The following is a 20,551-nucleotide window of genomic DNA, read 5'->3' as shown; positions in this document are numbered from 1 at the left end:
TGAGGAAGATCTAGAGGCTTAATGGTTGATGAGAGAAGGGGGACGCCACTCTTGCTATTCAGGCTGTGCCTCTGCCTGTTTTTGATCTGAGGGTTTTGGAGTCCAGCAGGGACACGGTCAATTACACAAACAGGGGCTGAAAGGCACGAGACAGGTGCAGAGTGCTTGTGCTCTGAGTATGTACGGGCCGGTGAGTGCTCCCATCCCGGCTTCAAGGAAGGCTCCCCAGGGGAGGAAACATGGAAGCTGAGAGCTCAGTCAGGGACTGAGATGTGGCTCAGTTAGCAGAGGGGCAGGAGGCCCCAGATGTGATCTCCAGCACTACATAAAACTGGGTGTGTTGGGCTGGAGAGATGGCTCAGCAGTTAAGAGCACCCGACTACTCTTCCAGAGGTCCTGAGTTCAATTCCCAGCAACCACATGGTGGCTCACAACCATCTGTAAAGAGATCCGATGCCCTCTTCTGGTGTATCTGAAGACAGCTACAGTGTACTTATATATAATAAATGAATTAAAAAAATCCGTTTCTTTAAAAAAAAAAAAAACAACTGGGTGTGTTGCCAGGCAATGGTGCGTGACTTTAATCCCAGCAGTCAGAAGGCAGAGGCAGGTGGATCTCTGTGACTTTGAGGTCAGCCTGGTCTACAGTGTGAGTTCCAGGACAGCAGGGGCTACACAGAGAAACCCTGTCTTGAAAAACCAAATAGATGATAGACGGATGAATGGATGGATGAATGGATGGATGGATGGATAGATAGATACCAACAAAAATAAAACCTGGGTGTGGTGGTCCACCCTAATAATCCCAGTCTGGAGTACATGAGATCCTGCCCCACCCCCCAACGTAAGAAGGTGTCTGTATTTGTGTGTCTGTGTGTATGTATGTTTATGTACACTCACATACAGCATTGCGGGAAGGTATTTTCTGAGTCTAGAAGAACAAGCATACTCTCTTAGCCTCCTTGAATCATCTCCAGCCTCAGGGAGGATAGCTTGAAACAGAATTCCCTGACTTTGGTTTACTTCAGGGTTTAGTGCCAAACTGGAAAAGGCCTGACATGGTGGTGCACCTGACAGAGGCAAGGGGAAAACTGAGTTTGAGGGCAACCTAATCTACAGAGAGTGTTACAGGCCAGCCAGGACTACATAGAGACCCTACTTTAAAAAAAGAGAAAGAAAGAAAGAAAGAAAGAAAGAAAGAAAGAAAGAAAGAAGAGTTTGGTGAATTTGGCTTCCTAGTCAGCCCTCCGTTTACAGAATCGTGGCCCGCAAAGCCTTCACAAGCCGCCCAGGTTTCAGGAAGCCCACAGTTTCCAGGATAGTTTTGCCTTCATCCCCTTATTTGAGCTGCGCCTGCCAAGGCAGCCTAACAGACACATGTCTCTTTAAAGGAGTAGAGACGAAACCCCAGCCACGCCCTCTACTCATTAATATTGAGTTATCGTGAATATTGATGTGGAGGCGTGGCGCCTGGGCCAGCTGGGCTAACCCGCCCGGGTTTCCCGGTTTCAGACTCCGGAAAGTGACAGAAGCTGCGCGGAGGAAGAGACCTAGAGAGATCTCTGCGACTCGGCAGCCACCCATCCTCGGGGGAGCATTGAGCTCCCCCACCCCCGGCTCCCACCCGGCCCGGGGGGCTCCTCCAGCATCGGCCCCACCCCCGGGCTCCCCATGGAAGCCAGCTGCGCCCCGGGAGGAGCAGGAGGAGGAGTCGGCTGAAAGCCCACGGTGCTTTCGGCGCCGCTGCCCTAAGGCCCCCCAGCGCCCCCGACCCGCGCCACCCCCACCGCTCCTCCCCCCGGGCTCGCCGGGACCTGCCCCCGGGCCGCCTGCCCGCGCCCAGCCGCAGCCTGGTGCGGGGATCCTCGCCGCCCTGGAGTGAGGGAAGCGCAGCCCGAAGGGGTCCCCTGGAACCCGGCGCGATGGACGCCGTCTTGGAACCTTTCCCGGCCGACAGGCTGTTCCCGGGATCCAGCTTCCTGGACTTGGGAGACCTGAATGAGTCGGATTTCCTCAACAATGCGGTAAGAACGAAAGGGTCTCGGTTCCCCTATGCACACAACTCTCACCCCTCTCCGCGGAGCGCCTGGAACCCCGCAAAGACCCGCAAGAGCCAAGGAGGGGGCTCAGCTCAGGGTTCCCTGGATGAACACGTGGTTAGGGTTTTAAGATGGGGCGACTAGTTTCCTGGACGCCCCTTTAGACCAGGAGCCTAGAACGTAGGCTCGCAGCTAGCGCCCCACGCTACTCCTGAGGACTCGATCCAAGAACACATTGGTCTCTGGCTTCTAGGGGAAGGGGACAAGGAGGGGCCGGGGGCCTCCGAATCTCGGATATGAACTAACAAGACACCAATCCCCACCCCACACCCCACAGCCCGCGCGCGGCACAGTCAGCCATAGTCTTCCATCCTCCCTCCACCCACCCTAAGGTTCTGGGACCAGATTGGGCGCAAAGTAGAGGAGCTCTTTCCTGCGCCCTCTTTAGGGCCTCGGTGGCTCTGAGGCTGTATCTCCGCCTGGGGGCGCACAGTGGAGCCTTCCCAAACCAGAGGCCCGAAGCTTCTAGGGGGTCAGAGGCAGACCCAGATACCCAGCCAGACCCAGAAACTGAGGAACACTGCTCTAGCCTCCCTTACCGGAAGGCAATTGAGGGTGGTGGGTCAGGGAAGCACCGAGTGAGGGTTCAGAAGACCTTGTTTTTTCTATCAGTGTGTGTCTTGGCTACTGTGTTTCCTCTTCCTAAGTTCCCTATGGTTCTGCTAACTTTGTCTCTCCTTGTGGCTTCAGGACTGCTCCGGGCTATAAAGTTGTCTTCCTTCTCTCCTTTCCCCTTCTTTTCTAAGGAAACGTGGCTCTCCTTTCCTTTCTCTCTCTTTCACTCTGGCTCAGACCTAAAGACTCAATGGAGGAGGGGCATGGCTGACAGACACACACACACACACACACACACACAGAGAGAGAGAGAGAGAGAGAGAGAGAGAGAGAGAGAGAGAGAGAGAGAGAGAGAGACTCATCCTGAAGAAATGTGGGTTGTTTGGAGAATGTTCGAGGAACCCACAGCCACCGTAGAATGAGCCACAGTTGTATACCCCTCCACCCCATACTCAACCAGAAGCCAAGCACATGGGGTCCCCACCTGTTTGTCTCTACCTCTTGCACTAAGAAAACTTTAGCAGGCAAGTTCAAGGTCTTGAAGGACTTAGATGTCCTTCACTGAGTATCCCAAGCAGCTTGATTCATGTCACCTTCAGTCAGGGAGTCATGGGGTGACACATCTTCCCCAGGCATTCTTAAGCAGCATGTCCTGGTCTTGCTGTCTGAAAGAGGTTGTTCAAATCGTAGCCTTCTACATCAGATGGGAGGAACCAGGAGAGATGCTGTGTCTTAGGAGAAGTGGCAACTCTGGCCCCACCCTGCCTCTGTTTCCCTTGTGAGCATGGACCATGCCTGTCTTTCTCCCCCCATCCCCACCCCCAGGCCTCCATTTCCTGATCTATAAAAAGGAGGAAACTGGGCCAGTGCTTCCTAAGGATGGTTCTAGATGTTACCCAGGAGTAAAACAACAACTTTTGGAGGGACCAAAAGCCCTCTTGGAGCAGGTAAAAGATTTGGGTCAGACAGAAAGATTTGTCAGGGGCCCAGGCTCCTTGAAGTCCAAGGGGACAGTGCAGCCCTCCTGCAGACTTCACGTAGCTGGGGACCAACCGAGCTGAGCTTTCTTCTCAATGAACCCTGCAGCCTGCTCTGCTCTGCTCTGCGGCTGCGGCTCTGGGCCTTGCTCCTGTACAGGAAAGAAGCCCTGATGTGCTGTGGGACACCGGGAGGGAATGCCCAGCTGGGGCCCTCTGGCCTTCATCTGGACCAGGAATGCATAGTTGTGGAGAAGAGGTTTCTAGGAGGAGAGGGCTCCATGCCTGGCTAGAACATGGAAATTCTACATCTGGCTCTGCCTCTGCCATCAGCTAATGGAGCTGTTCACATAGACTTGTGTTCTTCAGGGTTTTGATTTCCTCATCTGTAATAGGAGAACATCGTTCCCTGTAGCATTATTGCAAGGATTTGGTTAGAAGATTAACGTAAAGCTGACGTAGATTAAGGCCTGCCAAGTAAGAGACCTGACTTCTTCCTCGCACTGAATGCAGGAGACAGTGAGAAACACTCAGCTGGGAGTTGCTGAGTGACTTTGAGTGCTATTTCCACAGCGAGGGTTCCAGGGATGAGGATGGGAAGGATGTGTCTACGTGGAAGACGGAAAGCTGTGTCTTCACTGTCCTTAAAGATCCCCAGTGTTAGCCATTAAAGCTACATGGGGACTTCATGTGCCCCCATCCCCACCCCATTATCCTAAAAGCGAAAAGGGAAAGCCAGTTCCTCCTGACTGCTGCAGAGAACACCTGCACTCTAGAGACAGGGGTAGGACACACAGCTAGTGCTGGTGCTGCCTCTGAGGCCTTCCTCCTATTGTCTAGATGATGCCTATGCAACTTTAAAGGCTCCCTTACAACAGAGCAGTGATCCTTATTCCCAGTGGTGCAGGGCTTCTCCTTCTCCAGCCTCTCTGCCCTCCCTCAGCTCCAAAGTGACTGTCTTTCAACTCTCTTGCATCGTACCCTATGGCCCTTTCAGCCCTGTGCGTGCAAGAGAGAGTCTGGACTCAGATAACCGGCACGGGAGAACAGAAGGACAGAGGGTCTGTGCGTGTCTTATCTCTCTCCTCTGGTCAGGAGAAGGGGATATCTCTGTTTTCTCTCCAGGGAACTGACTCAGGATTCCAGAGAAACCCCAGCTGGGAGGTGTGGGGGAGGAGGAAGAGGGGGAGCAGCGAGGGGGGGTTCTGTTGTCTCAGAGGGGAGCAGCAGGAAGTTGCAAGGATGTTTGCTCAACACACCCATGTACCTCTCAGCAGCTGGGAAGGCCAGGTGTGGGGATGAGGGGACCCCAGGACCAGCCCAGAGGAGGGGCTTACAGGGAGGTAAGGCTGACCACTGCTCCCAAGACTCCCAGCCTGACTTCTGCATTAATGCTGAAGTGGAGAGGCAACAGGCCCCCACCCCCAGCCTTTAGAGGATTTGGGGAGATTAGAGAAGTATGTGTGTTTGAATGTGCCTGTGTGGGTGGGCTTTTTGCAACCCTTGACTGTGTGTGTGTGTGTGTGTGTGTGTGTGTGTGTGTGTGTGTGTGTGTATGTGTGTGACCAAAGGAAGGACCAAGGCACTATAGCCTTAGAATCACCAGAAAAAAATGAATAAAGAAAACTCTGGAAAATCAAAATCTCAGAGCTATTATTCAATAGAGAGGGCTCTACAAACTCTTGAGTTTGGAGTCCATGGTTTGCTTGTTTTTACGTTTTTTTTTTTCCTTCCCCCACTTTTGTGGAAACAAACTCCTGATAGCCAGGGCTTCATCTGCTTCCTTTATCCCAGTGCCCAACAGAGGTGTACTCCATACAAGGTGTAAGTCAGCCATTGACAGATGCAGAAATAAAATGAATGCATGAGGTCAGGTCAGACTCCCAACTTTTTCAAATGTGGCTATGTTATGTGGTGGGGTATGCAGGTGTGTACTGGGGTGTGTGGGCTTAGAGGACAGCCTCCTCAGAACCACCACCTTCCTCTTCCTCTTGAGACTGTCTCTCACTGCTTAGGCTAAACTGGCCAGCCAGTCCCAGGAATCCACCTGTCTCTACCTCCCCAGCACTCTGATTACAATTGTGCGCTCCTGGGTGGGTTCTGGAGATCAAACTCGGGTCCTTATGCTTATGTGTCAAAGACTTTACTGACTGAGCCATCTCCCCAGTTCCCTAGAAAAGTAGAGGGTGCTAAGTTCACCTGCTCCCAGCCATCAGAGTTCAGCAGTTCTGCAGTGGGTGTTGCCGCTGGGCTTTACAGAGAACATCGATGTGATTTCCAAAGAGTAGGCATTGCTATAAGACGTTGCCATATTCTGCCTGAGGCCCCTGCAGGCCCTAGTCTCATACAGTCTAGAGTTGGTTGGACTGAAGGGGATTTGAACCTGTGGATTTCGAGCCAGACTTTGAGCCTGGATCTTCTGTTCCTTCTTTCTCGGGTAGTTCTAGACCTATTTGGCCACCTAAGGCTGCGGTCCTTTAACCCTGTTACCTCAGGCCTGCACAAGCCATTCCTGCTATTTGCAGTGCTCAGCCTCAAATCCTCCCACCTCTGCATCCCACTCTCAGCTCAAATGCCTGGGGCCCCACTGTTTTCTGTACCCTTCCGTTTGGTTTCCTCGTGGCCTGAATCCCAGTCTGCAGCTGTTTTATTGACTTTTTATATATTTCCTCCATGAAGAAGTCCCATAAAAGGAGAGACCATATCAATTTTACACATTGCCATAAACCCTTAGCGTCATGTCGTGACGCAAAATAGGCACCAGCCATAGTAAATTCTACGATAATGCAAAATCCAACCCACCATTTCCAAATTATGTAAAACATGGAGTTGTATCTTCGTAGAGTCAGGGGGAAGGGGTACATTTCAGGCAGGTGGACCTGTCATCCACAAATGGCAAGAGTAAAGGCAGACTGAGAGAGACCCACAGGAGATGGACGTACCCATTTCTGAGCTCCACAGGCACAGACATCTCCCCACTTTATCTGAGATGGAGCCTGAACATGAGGCAAAAGCACAGGCTTCTTCACACTGCAGAGGACTTTGCTCTAGTCAAGGATTTACTGTATTTGTAAAGAAAATTCTTTTAAGATAAAGTAAAGCTGTTAAAAACAGAAGAGTGGGCCAGAGCTGAGTGAGTACACAAGAGGCATGCAGGAAATTCCAGAAGGGGCCCTGGGGCCTCAAGGTCCTGACCTGGCCAACCCTGAGTGTGCTGGAGATGCCCACAGATGCCTCAGCTGCTCCCAAGCCTCCCTGCCTCTGCCAGAAACTCTTTCTCTCATTCACTAATAGACATGTCCATCCTTTCAGGAGCTTGGGATCTGAGGGGCATTTTGGCAGATCCCAGGGTTGCTGCGTGGAGACGAACCTAGGTCTAAATTGCTACCCATCAATAAATGAGAAACCAGGAAACAGATAGAATGGATACCATGCTCTACATGGCTCCCTGGATTAACCTAACTGCAGCAGTGAAGAAGTTAAGAAGTGACAGGTGCATGTGTTCATGTATGTACATGGACACAGGAAAGCTGGGATCGAATGGCTTGACTCTTTGATGGAGAAGCAATAGTACCCTGGAAGCTCAGTGTGTTTATTATCTACAGTTGAACAGAGAAGCAGAGTCATTACATAGAGATGAACGAGGAGGCAGGGTTATTATACACAGCTAAACGGGAGCGGGCTTAGCTAATAATCTTGTGGGGGAGCAGTCTTCAGGCTGCGAACAACCAGGGGAGAGTATGCTACAGTGTTATCAACATTTGTGCTCTGACCTGAGAAAGGCTTTGCCACCCCTCTGAGACTCACCTGGAGAAGCCTTTGGCTCTCCCATGGGGCTGAGGCATTGGAGTCTGTCATAGCCATCCCCTAGCCCACAGTACACATCCACCCAGGACTTCTCTTGCTTCCTATACACTGTTTGACCCCATGACAGAGCAGACACCTTGTAGGGCCTGAAGACAAGTTAGAGGTTTTGCAAGGTCTCCAAGGTGACCTTGATGCCCTTCCCAGTGTCTTCCACACCTGGTAGTGAAGGCTCTCTTCAGAAACATTTCAGTGGGCAGCGCCATCGCTGTCTTCTCCTGCCTGAGCACCCAATCAGCATCCTGTGCCTCGTGCAGACAAGAAAAGGAGACTTAGAGAAAGTGTACAGGTCTCTTCAGATCAAGAATGCTCCAGGAGATCTGAGAATAGAGAGCCATGGCTGAGACTAGTGCTGTCCTTAGGGCACCATGGGTACCTGGAGTTTTAGCTACACAGCTGGAGCCCCTGGACAGGCCTCCTGTCCCCTCTCTATGCTGGGTTCTGTTCTCTATAGGACCACAAAGAATTCCTCCCGACTGGGTCCTCTCTACCTCCTGCAATCGCTATACTCAGGACCTCCTGGAGCATCTCTCGGGGACCTGGCTTGCCCTTGAACCTCTCTCAAGAAACCAGTTCCAGATGTTAGAGAACAGGCTGTTCTTCTGGAAGTCTCTGCACTCCAGGGGGGTAGGATAGAGGAGGAAGATTTGGGTGGAGCCGAGTGAAGGCTGTGAGCATTGCTTTGGCTGGAAGTCTGTGTAACCCCCTTGAGCAGACCCAGGGAAGCCACAGTCACTGACAGGACCTGAGCCAGGAGCAGGAAAAATGTGGAGGTGGGAATAGAAGCTGGAAGGAATAGAACTTGGTCATAGATGACCAAGAACCTTGACCCTCAAAGGGAGTGTATCATGGGTATTGGTTTCCCTGCAAAGCCCAAGTCCTTGATGCCTGAGAACTGGACATACCTTATCATCAATGAGTTTGACTTGACTGAGTTGTGAGTGGATTTCCCTGTCGCCAGGCTCACGGGGCTCCTCCCCCAGCTTTCCAGGGCAGAGCATTCAATGATGCTTCCTTGGCCCTTGGCTGTTGGCCCAGAAACCATTTCACCCTTCACAAAGGGGCTGACACATCTAAGCAGGGATGTGTGGTCCGACAAAGCAGCTGGACAGCAGCAACCGCTCCCTCCTTCCCCTTCCAAAAGAATAACAAAAATGAAAGCAGCAGAGGCAAAAGGCAGGCCCTTAAGGCCCTCCTGGAGAGCCGGGAGGCAGTTCCTAGGCAGTGACTGCAGGGCTGTATGAGCAGGAAGCTGGACTCACCCTGCTTCTGTTTCTGTGGGTTCTGCTCTGCCTGAGCCACCCTCATCTCTCAATCACCTCATTTCTCAACTTACTGTGTGTTCTCAGGCAAAGCCCTTTCCCTCTCTGGGCCTTGACCTTTGTTTCTAAACTAGACTAAAGGTTCCCCAAAGGAAGAGGGTCATTCATTAATGTCGGCCGTTCTGTAGTTATAGCTGTAATGCTTAGGATGTGTTTATCTACACTCTAGGCTGATGGATGGAGGAGTGGGTGGGTGTTTGCATGGATGAATGGAGAGGAGAATGGATGGATAGCTCGATAGGTGGATGGATAAAGAGAAGATGGAAAGAAAAAGGTAAAGATTATTGGAAAGAAGAGGGAATGGATGTGTGGGTGGTGGGAGGGAAAATGAGTGCACAGAGTGGCTGAATAGGGCAGCAGTGGATGGGGACTAAGTGGGTAAAGGATAAGGAAGGAAAACACACTTGAAAACCCCTGGCCCTGATGGTCCTTCTTCTAAAAGTATATTCCATTCACCCAGTTATACGTGCATGCATGCATTCAAGTACTGAATCTCATGTCTCACTCAACTGTCCACTTTATCATGATGGCCTTTGGGCCTGTGTGTGTGTGTGTGTGTGTGTGTGTGTGTGTGTGTGTGTGTACGCTACATGCATGTATCTATGCATGCTCACATTTGTGTGTGCATGCATGTATGGGTATGCATGCACATGATGTGCATGTAGAGATCAAAGGCCGACCTGGAGTGTCTCCCTCAACCTCGCTCCAGTTTAGTTACTGAAGCATGGTCTTTCTCTTCAGAGTTCACCAGGTCACCTAGTCAAGCTAGCAAGTTTGTCTCCACCTCTGGAGTGCCAAGGTACAGGCTGGCCAGCATGCCTACCTGACTCTTAAGAGACTGTTGGGGATCTCAACGCTGGTCTTCATACTTGTGCAGCAAGTGTTTTATCCGCTGAGCTAGCTCCCAGCCCCCATGACTTTTTCTAATGTGAAATACTAAGAATACAGTAATGCATATCTGTGAGTCTACAGTATAATAAAAATAGCTATCTGGGAACTCACCAGACACCATTAGAAACAGGCAGTGCTCTAAACATCATGGTCTGCAAAACTGCATGGGTTTGGGTGAGAAGCAATGTAACTCTCCAGTCTACTCACTGTGGACAGATTCAAACCCCAAGAGCCTTCAAACTGAGGACTGGGGAGATGAGGCCCAAACTATATAGACATCAGGTCCAACACAGGTGACAGAGGACTAAGGCAGGCCTTGCGCAGCTGGACTATGCTTCTGCCTCCCCCTCCCCCTCCTCCTCCCCCTCTTCTTCCTCCTCCCCCTCCTCCTCTTCTTCCTCCTCCTCTTCCTCATCTTCCTCTTCCTCTTTCCCTTCCTCTTTTCTTTCTTTTTTTTTTTTCTGGCATTTTGAAACAGGGTTTCTCTGTGTAACAGCCCTGGATGCTCTGGAACTTGCACTGCAGACCAGGCTGGTCTCGAACTTCCAGAGATCCTCCTGCCTTGCCCCCCACCCCCAGTGCTGGGATTAAGGGGGTGGGCCACCATGCCCAGCTCAGGCTTCTTTTCTTCATGCTTATAGTGGGAAAGATGGTCAAAAGTAGGGTTCTCATGAAAACTCAACTAGAATGTCTCTCTCTCCCTCCCTTTGTCTCAAGTGTACATGTGAAAGTCTGCAAGTGTATGTGTGTACATGCCATGGGATACATGTGAAGGTCTGCAAGGGCGTGTGTGTGTGTGTGTGTGTGTGTGTGAGTGTGTGTGTGTGTGTGTGTGTGTTTGCATGCGTTCGTGCATGCACACTTGGATCAAGCACCCTTATCAACTTAGCCATCTTACTGGCCCCCAGCTAGGAATTCTTGAAGAGGGCTTCTGGCAGAGACTAGAGCACAGTGTGCCCTCACACAGAGCCTTGCACAGCGCCCCCTGCAGGACACAGTTGCTGCCGCTGCTTTCACTCTGATGCTGTCATAGTCTTAAAGGAAAGATTTCAGCATTTGACCACCACCCTGGGGAAACAAATCACCTTCTCCCGTTCTATGTAGAGGCTTTTCTATATGGACTGAGGATTGACCCCAGGGCCTTGTTCATGCTAGATAAGTGCTCTGCCACTCAGCTGGGTCCTTGACCCTATTTCTCCCTTTTAAATTTTAAGACAAGATCTGAGTTGTCCAGGCTTGGCCTTGAAGTCACTCTGTAGTCTGGGCAGGCCCTTGAATTTGTAATCCTCCTGCCTCAGCCTCCTGCATAGTTAGAATTACAGACTTGCAACACCAGACCTGGATAGAAGCCCCTTTTCTTTGGGTTAAGCCCCAGGCCTTAGAGCGCTGTGCTGATCCCAGGGGTCAGGAGACTTGGGTATAGACTCCATGCCTGGAGCAGGGGCCCATATTCTATACACAGCCCAGTACTAACAGGAACCATTTGTCAGCAGCCAGTGATGTCACGGACACTAACTTTTCTGGAGTCAAGACTGGGTTCACCTGTGGTTTGACCAATGCAAGCAGCACAAAGCTGGGCAGTACTTCTCTCTGTGCACCTCAGTTTCCTGGTTTGTAAGGCAATGGCTCCGATAGGCTCTGCTTTATTGTCTGAAGCCTAAATGAGACCCGAAGGCAAAGCAGAGCTGGGCTGTCATACACGTGTTCGCCATCACTGCTCCTGTCAGCTGTGCTCTGAGGACTTCCACCTGGTCCCATGCTCAGGGTTTCCATGTAAAAGGAGACTTGGGTCTCATGGCGCATAGCATTTAAGGCATGACATTAGCCAGTAGCCAGGAGCCTGCACATTATGGTGGCACAGGAGAAAGAATTCTTGGAGCTGAATGACCTGGGCAGGCTTCCTGGAGGAAGCAGCATGTGAGAGGAATCTTAGAGAATGGGAGGAGCAGGGGTGGGAAGGTAAAAGGACATTCCAGGCACAGGGTATACCCTAAGGAAGAGACAATTTTACAAGCTGGAGAGAGGGGAAGAGAGGCTGCATCTCCCGTGAAATCTGTTATCGTATTCTGGGGAGTGCAGACTTTTTCAGCAGGACGCAAGGAGCCAATGATACTTCTGACCTGGACAAGGTGGTGGCCCCAGTAACTCTGACCTGTCTTGGTGCTAGGAGTTCTAGAGTCCATAGGGCATCTTAGATCTCTGTCTGTCTGAATAATCCGGGGCTCTCCTCAAGAGGAGACAGAGATTTCCCTGAAGCACAAGGTAGCATGAGACAGCAGTGAGCCAGGTCCTTCTCCTCCTCCCTTGCAGTCACAGCCACCACCCACTGATCCCTGTGACCTGGTGTGACTCCGTTCCCCCCATTCCTCACTCTCCCCTCTATCCCCGCCCCAGTTAGAAGCAGCAGTCCTCAGTTCCTTTGACCCTCTCATCATAGTACCAGAACCCAAGGCAACTCCACCCTTGCATGAGGATAACTTGTCTCTATTTAGAGCTGGGGTCCCTCCCAAGCCATGCCCCGCCTCTTGGCCCAACCTCAGGACTCTAATGGGGTTCCCCTACCCCATCCAGTAACTCAGCCCCCTCTGATGTTACACAAAGCATGTCCCTGTGAAGTCCTGGGGGGGGGGAGGCTGGAAGGATCTGAATCTCATTCCTGAGCCAAGCCCAAGCCTGGCAGCAGCCTTGGCTGTCCCAGCCCTCAGCTAGGACAAGATGCCCGAGATCTTCTCCCAGAGTGGACGCCCAGCCCTACCCTATGCCTTCCCAAAGCCTTCACCCCTCTCTCCAGCACTGCAAATCAGTTCCACATTTGGGGTCTGGCATGCTGTATCCACTCAGAACTCTCCCCTCCCAGACAGCCTGGGCTCCCACAAGGTCAACCTAACACGCAGGGGTCTGTGGAGAAAAGAACCCTTGCTTTGACAGCCTCTCCAGAAGACCGAGGGGCTGGGCTGTGGTGAGAGCTTCCGAGGGTTGCCAGGCTCGCCAGAGAAGGATGAAAAAGGGCAGGGGGTGGGGCTGGGGCCTAACCGGAGCAAGCAGATGCAGGGTGAGAGTGGGGGGTGGTGAGGGAAGCTGAGAGGTTCCCAGCTCAGCACATTCCTGAGACATCTGGCTGGGCTGGAAGAGCCCCAGCTGGCCTGAGAACTGCTCCAGTTTCTCTACTCTGATGTCAGGCAGGACCTAGTGCTCCCCCACCCCTCGCAGAGTCCTACTGGCCTGGAGTCCAAGGGACTGAATTCTGGGGCCTCTGCAACCTGAGATCCAGGCACCCAGAGAGCAAAAGAGTGTTGTAATAGATAAAAGAAGGGCCCACTGGAGAGATGGCCTGACTCAGGAGCCATCCTGGAAGGCTGAGGGCTCCTTCATCTGACTGATTCAAGAGGGTCCTTCCTCGAGCTGTGGCAGTCTCTTCCTTGGAAGGAAGCTCGGGGGAGATGAGGGAGTTGCATAAGGCAGCTTGCCTTGAGTGATGTGACCCTAGGCAAGTCCACTCCATCCCTGGCCCTCCATTTTCTTCACCTGCCTTGGCTAACATTGAATATAACATTCTGTGTGCCCTGCCCTCGTGAAAGCACTTTACAGATGTTTTCTTGTTCACTTTTCCTAGCAGCCTGGTCCTGTAGACAGAAGTCCCCCTGCCTCATAGCTAAGACTCCAGCTCAGAGAGGTTATCTGCCTGGCACAGGCTACACAGCACATAGCAGGTCACAGTTGGGATCATACCTGTCTGCCTCCCTGTTTATAATCTGTGACTGCATCACTCCCATAATAATAGGAGGTGGGCCTTAAGGTGCTTCACATTCTGATTTCTCTTGGCTAGAACGGTGCTCTTCAAGAAGGACAAGGGTAGGCATTAGTCACACACTGGGTGGAGAAAGAAGGCAGAACATCTGGCTTGGATGCATCTGCTGGGTTAGGAGTTTCCCTTTGAAGGTCTGTAGGGATTCAGAACCCAGGCACTGACGCCATAGCCTGATCCCCAGTGGAACCCAAGGGTCCTACACCTTCCCAGAAGGAAGGGAGGATATAAGGAGAGAAAATGCCACTTGTTCCAAAAATAAAACCTGAGGACAACTCAGACAGGCTGGGCCCTGATGAAGCCAGAAGCTGAGCGGGTATGGTGCCGAGGAGAGGGGAGAGACCAGCACAACTGCAGCAAGAGCCAAGCACTAGGCTCCAGCCTAGTAGGTCTTCCAGCTGGCTGGAACCAAAGAGAGCAGATCCAGCTAGCTGACCAGCAGGCCCCATGTATACCCATAGACCTGGCCCGCAGCTGAGAATGGCTTCTCCAACACTGAGTGGGGTCTCTGTACCCTATGAAACCCGTCTGTCTTGGCTTAAACACAAAAAGGCCTTGGGCCAGACCAATGTGAAAAAATGGGTATAGCACACCCCCCTCTCCCCAGGGAGGAGTCCAGGGAGGCAGTCCAAGCCAGTGGAAACTCTGCCTGGAGCAGGAGCCGGCTGGCAGGAGAGCAGAATTCAGGACAGTCATTCCTGGATGCTCTACCACAAAAGAATCGGCCTCCATCCATTAGCTAGCTGATTAACACATGCCCTCATTCACCTGCGCAGCCAGCCTCCAAGTGTCTGAGTTCTACCTGAGCATGCAAGGCATTGGCTATACCCAAAAGAACTGAGCTCACAGTCTCCATGTTATAATCCCAACACTGAGGAGACTCAGGCAGGAGGATTACAAGTTTGAGGTCATTCTGGACCACTCAGCAAGGCTTGGTCTGGAAAGGGGTTGAGGGGAGGAGCAGGCACAGCTAGTCAGAGATGACATGATCGTTCCAAGCTACCCTATGGAACTCAGGCTCTGTTCCAAGGATGCTTGGAAGTTATGGGTGAACATGGGGAATGGCACAGTTGTTTTGGAGATCACAACTCTAGAAGATGATCACAATTCCAAATATGGACCTTCCTTCATAAAAGGGGCAGTCACACCACGTCAGAAAGTCTTTCCAGAATGGAATACAGGCCTGCTTGCTCTACTCTCAGTCTGCAGACTGAACACAGTAAAATGAACTTTTACCGTGAACTCTTACTAAAAGTAGATGGACAGCAAAGTCCAGAGGAGTGGGTACATGATGGGTAATGGGGGTGACTGCCTGCTTATTCTCCAGAGGACCCTTTTGGCTTTCGGTGTCCTGAGCTGTCCCGAAGGGATCCTCTGGTGACTACATATAGACCAGCCTCCCAGCAGCCAGGCCATGAGCTGCCGTCCCTCAGTGGTGCCAGTCACAGCTACTCTGAGCGCTAGGCAGTGCCATTCACTGTCATAGCTTCCTCCTGTCCAGACAGTGCCTGGCGCCTGCCTCAGAGTTGGGCCACAGCACAGGAGTTAGAAGATGGCAGGGGTTGGCCTGCCCAGGGAGAAGTAGGAAGTTAGAATTCCGAGTGGGGACTGCAGAGGTGGTATGTGCCCTCCCAGGACCTTCCCTGGCTTAGAAGTAGCCCGCAGTGGGTGCCAGCTTATTTTTCCAGCATATGCTGGCACCAACCCCGCTTGAGTCTCCATGACAGGCATTCCTCCGATCCTAGCTTCGATTGTCCCAGTGTCAAACAAGCTAGGGCCCCCAAACCTCCTGTCGCTGGGGCTCACGTGACTCGGTCATCTCAGGCTTAGCTCACTTATCTTTTAGGCCTGGGAGCGTCTGAGATGTCCAATGTGGTGGCCATGACTGTGTTTCTTGTGTTTTTGTTGTTTTGGTTTTTGAGCTAGGTCTCTCTGGGTAGCCCAGGCTAACCCAAAATCGTAGAGATCAACCAGCTCCTGCCTCCCAAGTGCTGGGATTAAAAGGTATGCATCACCAAACTTGGTTTTGGTGGGGGTTTGGTACTGGTGATTGAAGCCAGGGCCTCATGCACACTTAGCCTGTGCTCTAACCTCTGAGCCACACCCCCAGTCCTTTGGATTAGTATCCATCTGACCCCATCTGATGAGCGTCCTCACTGGGCTTGTGTTACTGCCTGAGAGTGTTCATCTATGTAAACTGGGGTGCGGTGGGGGGAGTAGTAATATACATAAGATAGACCCTGTGCAATAGAAATTTCAGTGTATCAGTTGTGGGGGGATACTCACTATGCCATGTCAGAGAGGTGGGAATTCCCTGGTGGAAGGTCCCTCCCATCCCAGGTCTGTGTTGTGGTGTACAGGTGTACACATGTGCACACATGCACTCACAGAAGCAGCCATGTGAATTTGGACTTAGGCTGCATGGTTAATAGTTGAATAAGGGAAAAGCAGGTCAACCCAGCACCACACCTTCCTTGGCCTGTAGGAAGAGCGGCTGATAGTGAGGGAGGTTAGAGCAGTAACTCCCACTCCGGCCAGGAGGGCTCTAGGAAGACTTTATCCCTTCTAGGCCCAGAAAGGCTAGGCAAGGAAGGGGTGACTCTTCCTTCAGACCCTGACACCTCAATTCAGGGGAGACACAAACGGTAACCCAGGAGAACACACCACCTGACTCTATCTGGACCTCAGAGCAGAGTCAGGTAGGGCTCTCTATCTGGGGCCTCCTGAGTTCGGATCTAGTGTCTCTGTCCATTTTTTAGGCAACCAATAGCCTGTCTAGACCATGGCAGGTTCTTAGTCGTTTAGGGCCCCAAATACCTGGATGGTGATGTTTACGGACAAGGAGATCTGCTGACAACTGGGGACATAGGAGCCCACCCCTCCAGGCAGTCTTAAGTTTCCCTCACCCAACTCCCATCCACACTGGACACAGCAGTGACTCACAGCAGTGCGGTGGCCTTTGGGCTTGAAATGGAGGTAATTATGTAGTGATCGCTAGGCAAGTAACCGTCCGGGAATGTATGGGTCAGTGTGTTAGGGGACAAGAGGCGTCTGCTGCCCTCCCTGGGAAGAAGAGAAAGGGGGAAATGTGAGAGGATTCCCCTCCCGCCTCTTCCCAGAGCTCATTTTCTCAGAAGGAAAGTTCACTGGGGATTTCCCCCACCCCTGATCCTATATTTCAGCCTGGACCAACTTAAGTCTTCCCGACATAGCATGGGCTGAATCTTTCTGGATCAGGGTTTGGTGCAGAAACGAGAGCACAGGTGCAGACGTCAGAGAACCAGGTCTGGGGGGAAGGGGGCACAGTGGGCTGCCTGTACGTAAGTATACCCCAGCCGGCCGCTGCGCCCAGATATTTTCACTGTCTGCAGTGTCCCCTGTGCAAGGGTTAAGGAAAGAGTCGCGGAGAGGAGCTAGAGCTCAGTCGTGCAACCCTGGGAACGTCCCCTCTCACACTAGGGGCGGTAGGGGTCTATTCATGCCACCCCATGGTAAGATTACTGAAAGAGAGGGAGGGGCAGAGCTGGAAGTGAGTTGCTCTCTCTCCGTTCGCATATCATCGAGTGGCCACACAACTGATTAGGGCCTTCGAATACTGTGGAATTGCCAGCTCAGCTCTGCCCCAGACACAAACTAAGAACTAGCTGTACTCCCCCCCCCACTGTCCAGCAAGCTTCCCGATCTAGAACCCTACTCTACTCAGCCGCGTTCCGGGTCAGGCGGGCGGTGGCTTGCAGCCTCTTATCATTGGCCAGGAGCGTCTCTGCTCTCACCAATAAACAAGCGGGATTCCTTGGCGAGGCGGCGCCCAAGAGGCAGACTAAGCCACGTAACTGAAGCACGAAGCGAGCAGGACTCCCTCCACCCCTAAAATTTAAAGGGCGGGCGGCAGAGCCGAAGCGCCAAGGAGAGACGCAGCAGCCCGGAGGCGGGGTGCCGGCCTGAGAGCCGGAGGTCTGGGGACCTCTCCTTCCAGAGAGTGGAGCCGGCGCCGGTTGCCCGTGGCGGCCGAGAAAGAGCTGATATTGGCACAAGCTTAGGAAAAAGTCTTAAAGGAGGAGGAAAATATCTCCAAAGTCTCCTTCTCTGGCTTCCCACCCTCGTTGCCTGCACGGAATGGCACCCCTGAAGACTGCCCACCCTAACAGAACACCCCCCCCAACCTTGGCGTGAGACCCTCTGTGAACTCCTGGCCACTGGCCTTTCTCCTCCAGCTCCACCCCCTATTTCCATCAGACAGCCTAAATATGATTCTTGTGTGTCTGTATGAGCTGGAGGAGGGCTCAATAGCGGGTGAGAGCGACCAGGGCCGAGCTGAGGCGGTTTGAATTCTCTAGAGTGAGCTTTACGGGGATGGAGGCACGTAGGGATAGAGAACACAGGGGGAATCCCCTTACCCTCAGCTCAATCCCAGAGCTGCGGAGAACCCCCGCCCGAAATATTGGCAACATGCTGTGTGACTGTGGGTAAATGGCTTGCTCTTTCTGGATTTTAGCTTTCTCATTAACAAATGGGTTGAGGGGCATAGACCATTGACTTCCTCAGGTTCCTGCTGTCTCACAGCATAAGTGAGATGCTGCGAGAGGCCAGACATCCGATGGAAATAGGCTACGGTATTCACTGAGCAGCTACTGGTGGCAATGCTCCCACAAGAGGCAGATGGGTCTAGGTGCGATGTGACAGGACCACCATCCACCCAGCACTCCAGGAACCTAGGACAAGGAGGGCTGAGCGCGAGAGCGCCTTTACCCCACCCTATCTGCCCCTTGGCCGCCCTCCTCTTCCACTTGGCTCCCACCGCCCTGGAAGCTCCAGCCTGCTGAGCTTTTGGCTGCTGTTTCTAGCAGGTGGGGTGGGGGCGCCTCACAACACCCGGCCAACTGCGCCCCCCTAGCAAGTTCATTCGGGCACCCCCAAAGGGAGTCCTTCTCGCTTGTCTTCCTAAAACTGGAAAAACTTCAGGGCCTCCTCTCCCAGACTGGAGGGTGCTGGCTCTCCTCTCCCAGGCCCCCGGGAAGGGGCTTGGCAAATCCTTATCGCCTGCGGAGCAGCTGCTGGAGAAATACCGTGGCCGCTGACTCACGGCTCCTTCAGCTCTGCGTAACCCCCTCTCCTGGGCCCCACCGCAGCCTTGGAGAGCACCCCCTCCCCTCCCCACATCTCAATCCCGGAGTTCCGCTGGAAGGAAGCGCCCCCAGCTGGGATGGCCTGGTTCTGCTGCGGATGTGGACCTCTCAGTCAAGGCTGGGTGTGATGGTTGTTTAAAAGGAGCATACGCATCCCTAAAACGTTTCTGTCTGGGTTCTCGGTTGTTCTAGGGACTTGTTCAGACTCTGAACTCTTTGTACCGCACACCTAGGCTCTACTGAACGGTGGATACACTAGTGGCCTTGCTCTGAGATGCAAGGCCCTGCCACTGCACCCTTACTGAATGAGTGTCTTGCAGGTTGAAACAAGACACAGATCTGCCTCCAGGAATACGGTCTGGCTGCTACCAGACCAGTCCCAAACAGAGAGGTGTGTGGTGTGGTGGCTCGGGAAAGTCTGGGTATCGAGCGACCATGGGCACTTTCTGACTCTGTCTGGCTCTGTCTGGCTCTGTTTGCCCTGCAGGTCAAATGTAAAGGAGCCTTTGCTCCTTGGGGAATAGGGCTGCTTAATAAATGATGCAGGGGCAGGGGGCGTGGCTCAATAGGTAAGGATCAGAAATTCAAGGTCACTGTAGGGTATGGAGAAGATGGGGAATATATGAAAGCGCTCTGGGAGATTTAAGTAAAAAGAAAAATATAAAATAATGACGATGAATCCTGAAAGAACAGAAATGGGACCCTAGAGTATACCAACGGCGTCTCTGGATTCATTTTGTCCTGGAGTTTCTCATCACACTTGTTCAGAGGGGAAACTCAAACCACCTCCCTCTATAGATTCCAAGCTCATCCCCGAGTTTGGGGGCTGCTGTTTTCATAGTATTATCTACCAAGGATTTCATACATATCACCTACCGCATGCTGTTCTGAGTGCTTCATGCACACACACCATTCCATCATCACAATCATATGAGGTGGCTACCAGGCGTCTAACCAACACTTGGTTGCCACGGCAATGCTCCGGACTACGAGTTTATATTTCCCACTTCTGGATGAGGAAACTGAAGCACAGAGGAGTTTTTTAAAGTCAGCAGGTAGTGGAGCTAAGAGTTGAAAACAAGTCTTTAAGGTTCCAGGCTCTTGCTCATTCCCTGCTCCTTGAGGACCACACATCTGATGCTGAGCCTTATCCTGAAGCAGAAGGCACTGCTCATCCCTGCCTGTGTCCTGAGAGTTCCGGATGCAGAAAGCCAATGACTAATACAGAGCCTGAAGCAACCCCCAACCCAATCTGTTTAACCAATCAGCTAATGCATGTGAACAATAGAAGCATGGTGTTGTGCACTAATGACTCTTTGAGAGAGAAAAAAAAAAACCTACTACTTGTTGGCCCTGAAGTGTTTTATTGATGATGGTTGTGCAAGGGACTATCCTAAACCTTTACTCATATGGGCTGGCTTAATCCTCACAATAATCTTAGCAAGTGGGAACTATTACCAGCCCCACTATATACAGAGGAGGTTAAAACACGGGTTTATTAGCTTTCCCATAATCACCATCAAAGCTTTTGTCTGTTTATTTCTGAGAAGGAAAATTGACATCTATACCCAGTATACATACATCTAGCTGAAATGAGTACTTTACCAGGTTTTTTTTTACTTCGGTATGTGTGATGGATTCTGATATTTTCTACTTGTTTTGTATTTTGTTCTGTGCTATTTTTTCTTAAATTCTAGCTATAAAAGCCCACATGGACACGGGGCCAGTTTATAAAACTTAGAACTTATAAAGGACCTGCGTGGCATACGCAAGGCCCCAGATGAAAAGTAAAAACATACTTTTACCTGTCTGTGGTCAAAGCAGAGAGCACAAAAGTGGTTTCTAGGAGCAGGGAAAATAGGGGCCGGGGAGAGGGGGTGGTGGGGACAGCCACTCGCTGACAAAGGAGCAG

The 20,551-nt window shown here is 52.0% G+C and overlaps 1 protein-coding gene across 2 annotated transcripts in view; it reads left to right on the top strand.

Moving 5' to 3' along the window:
- Positions 1-1,526: 1,526 nt before the first annotated feature.
- Positions 1,527-20,551, top strand: part of Creb3l1 (cAMP responsive element binding protein 3-like 1) — a 40,865-nt gene continuing 21,840 nt past the window's right edge. The window contains exon 1 of one of the 2 annotated variants that reach the window (NM_001005562.2): positions 1,527-2,024. In NM_001005562.2, coding sequence (NP_001005562.1) covers positions 1,923-2,024 — 102 coding nt within the window. In that variant the 5' untranslated portion in view covers positions 1,527-1,922. The remainder of the gene's footprint in view (positions 2,025-20,551) is intronic. The other variant, XM_039105430.2, reaches the window with a different exon arrangement.

The sequence above is a fragment of the Rattus norvegicus genome, chromosome 3 (genome assembly GCF_036323735.1).
Source record: "Rattus norvegicus strain BN/NHsdMcwi chromosome 3, GRCr8, whole genome shotgun sequence".
NCBI lineage: Eukaryota > Metazoa > Chordata > Mammalia > Rodentia > Muridae > Rattus > Rattus norvegicus.
This window is presented reverse-complemented; position numbering and strand designations above follow the sequence as displayed.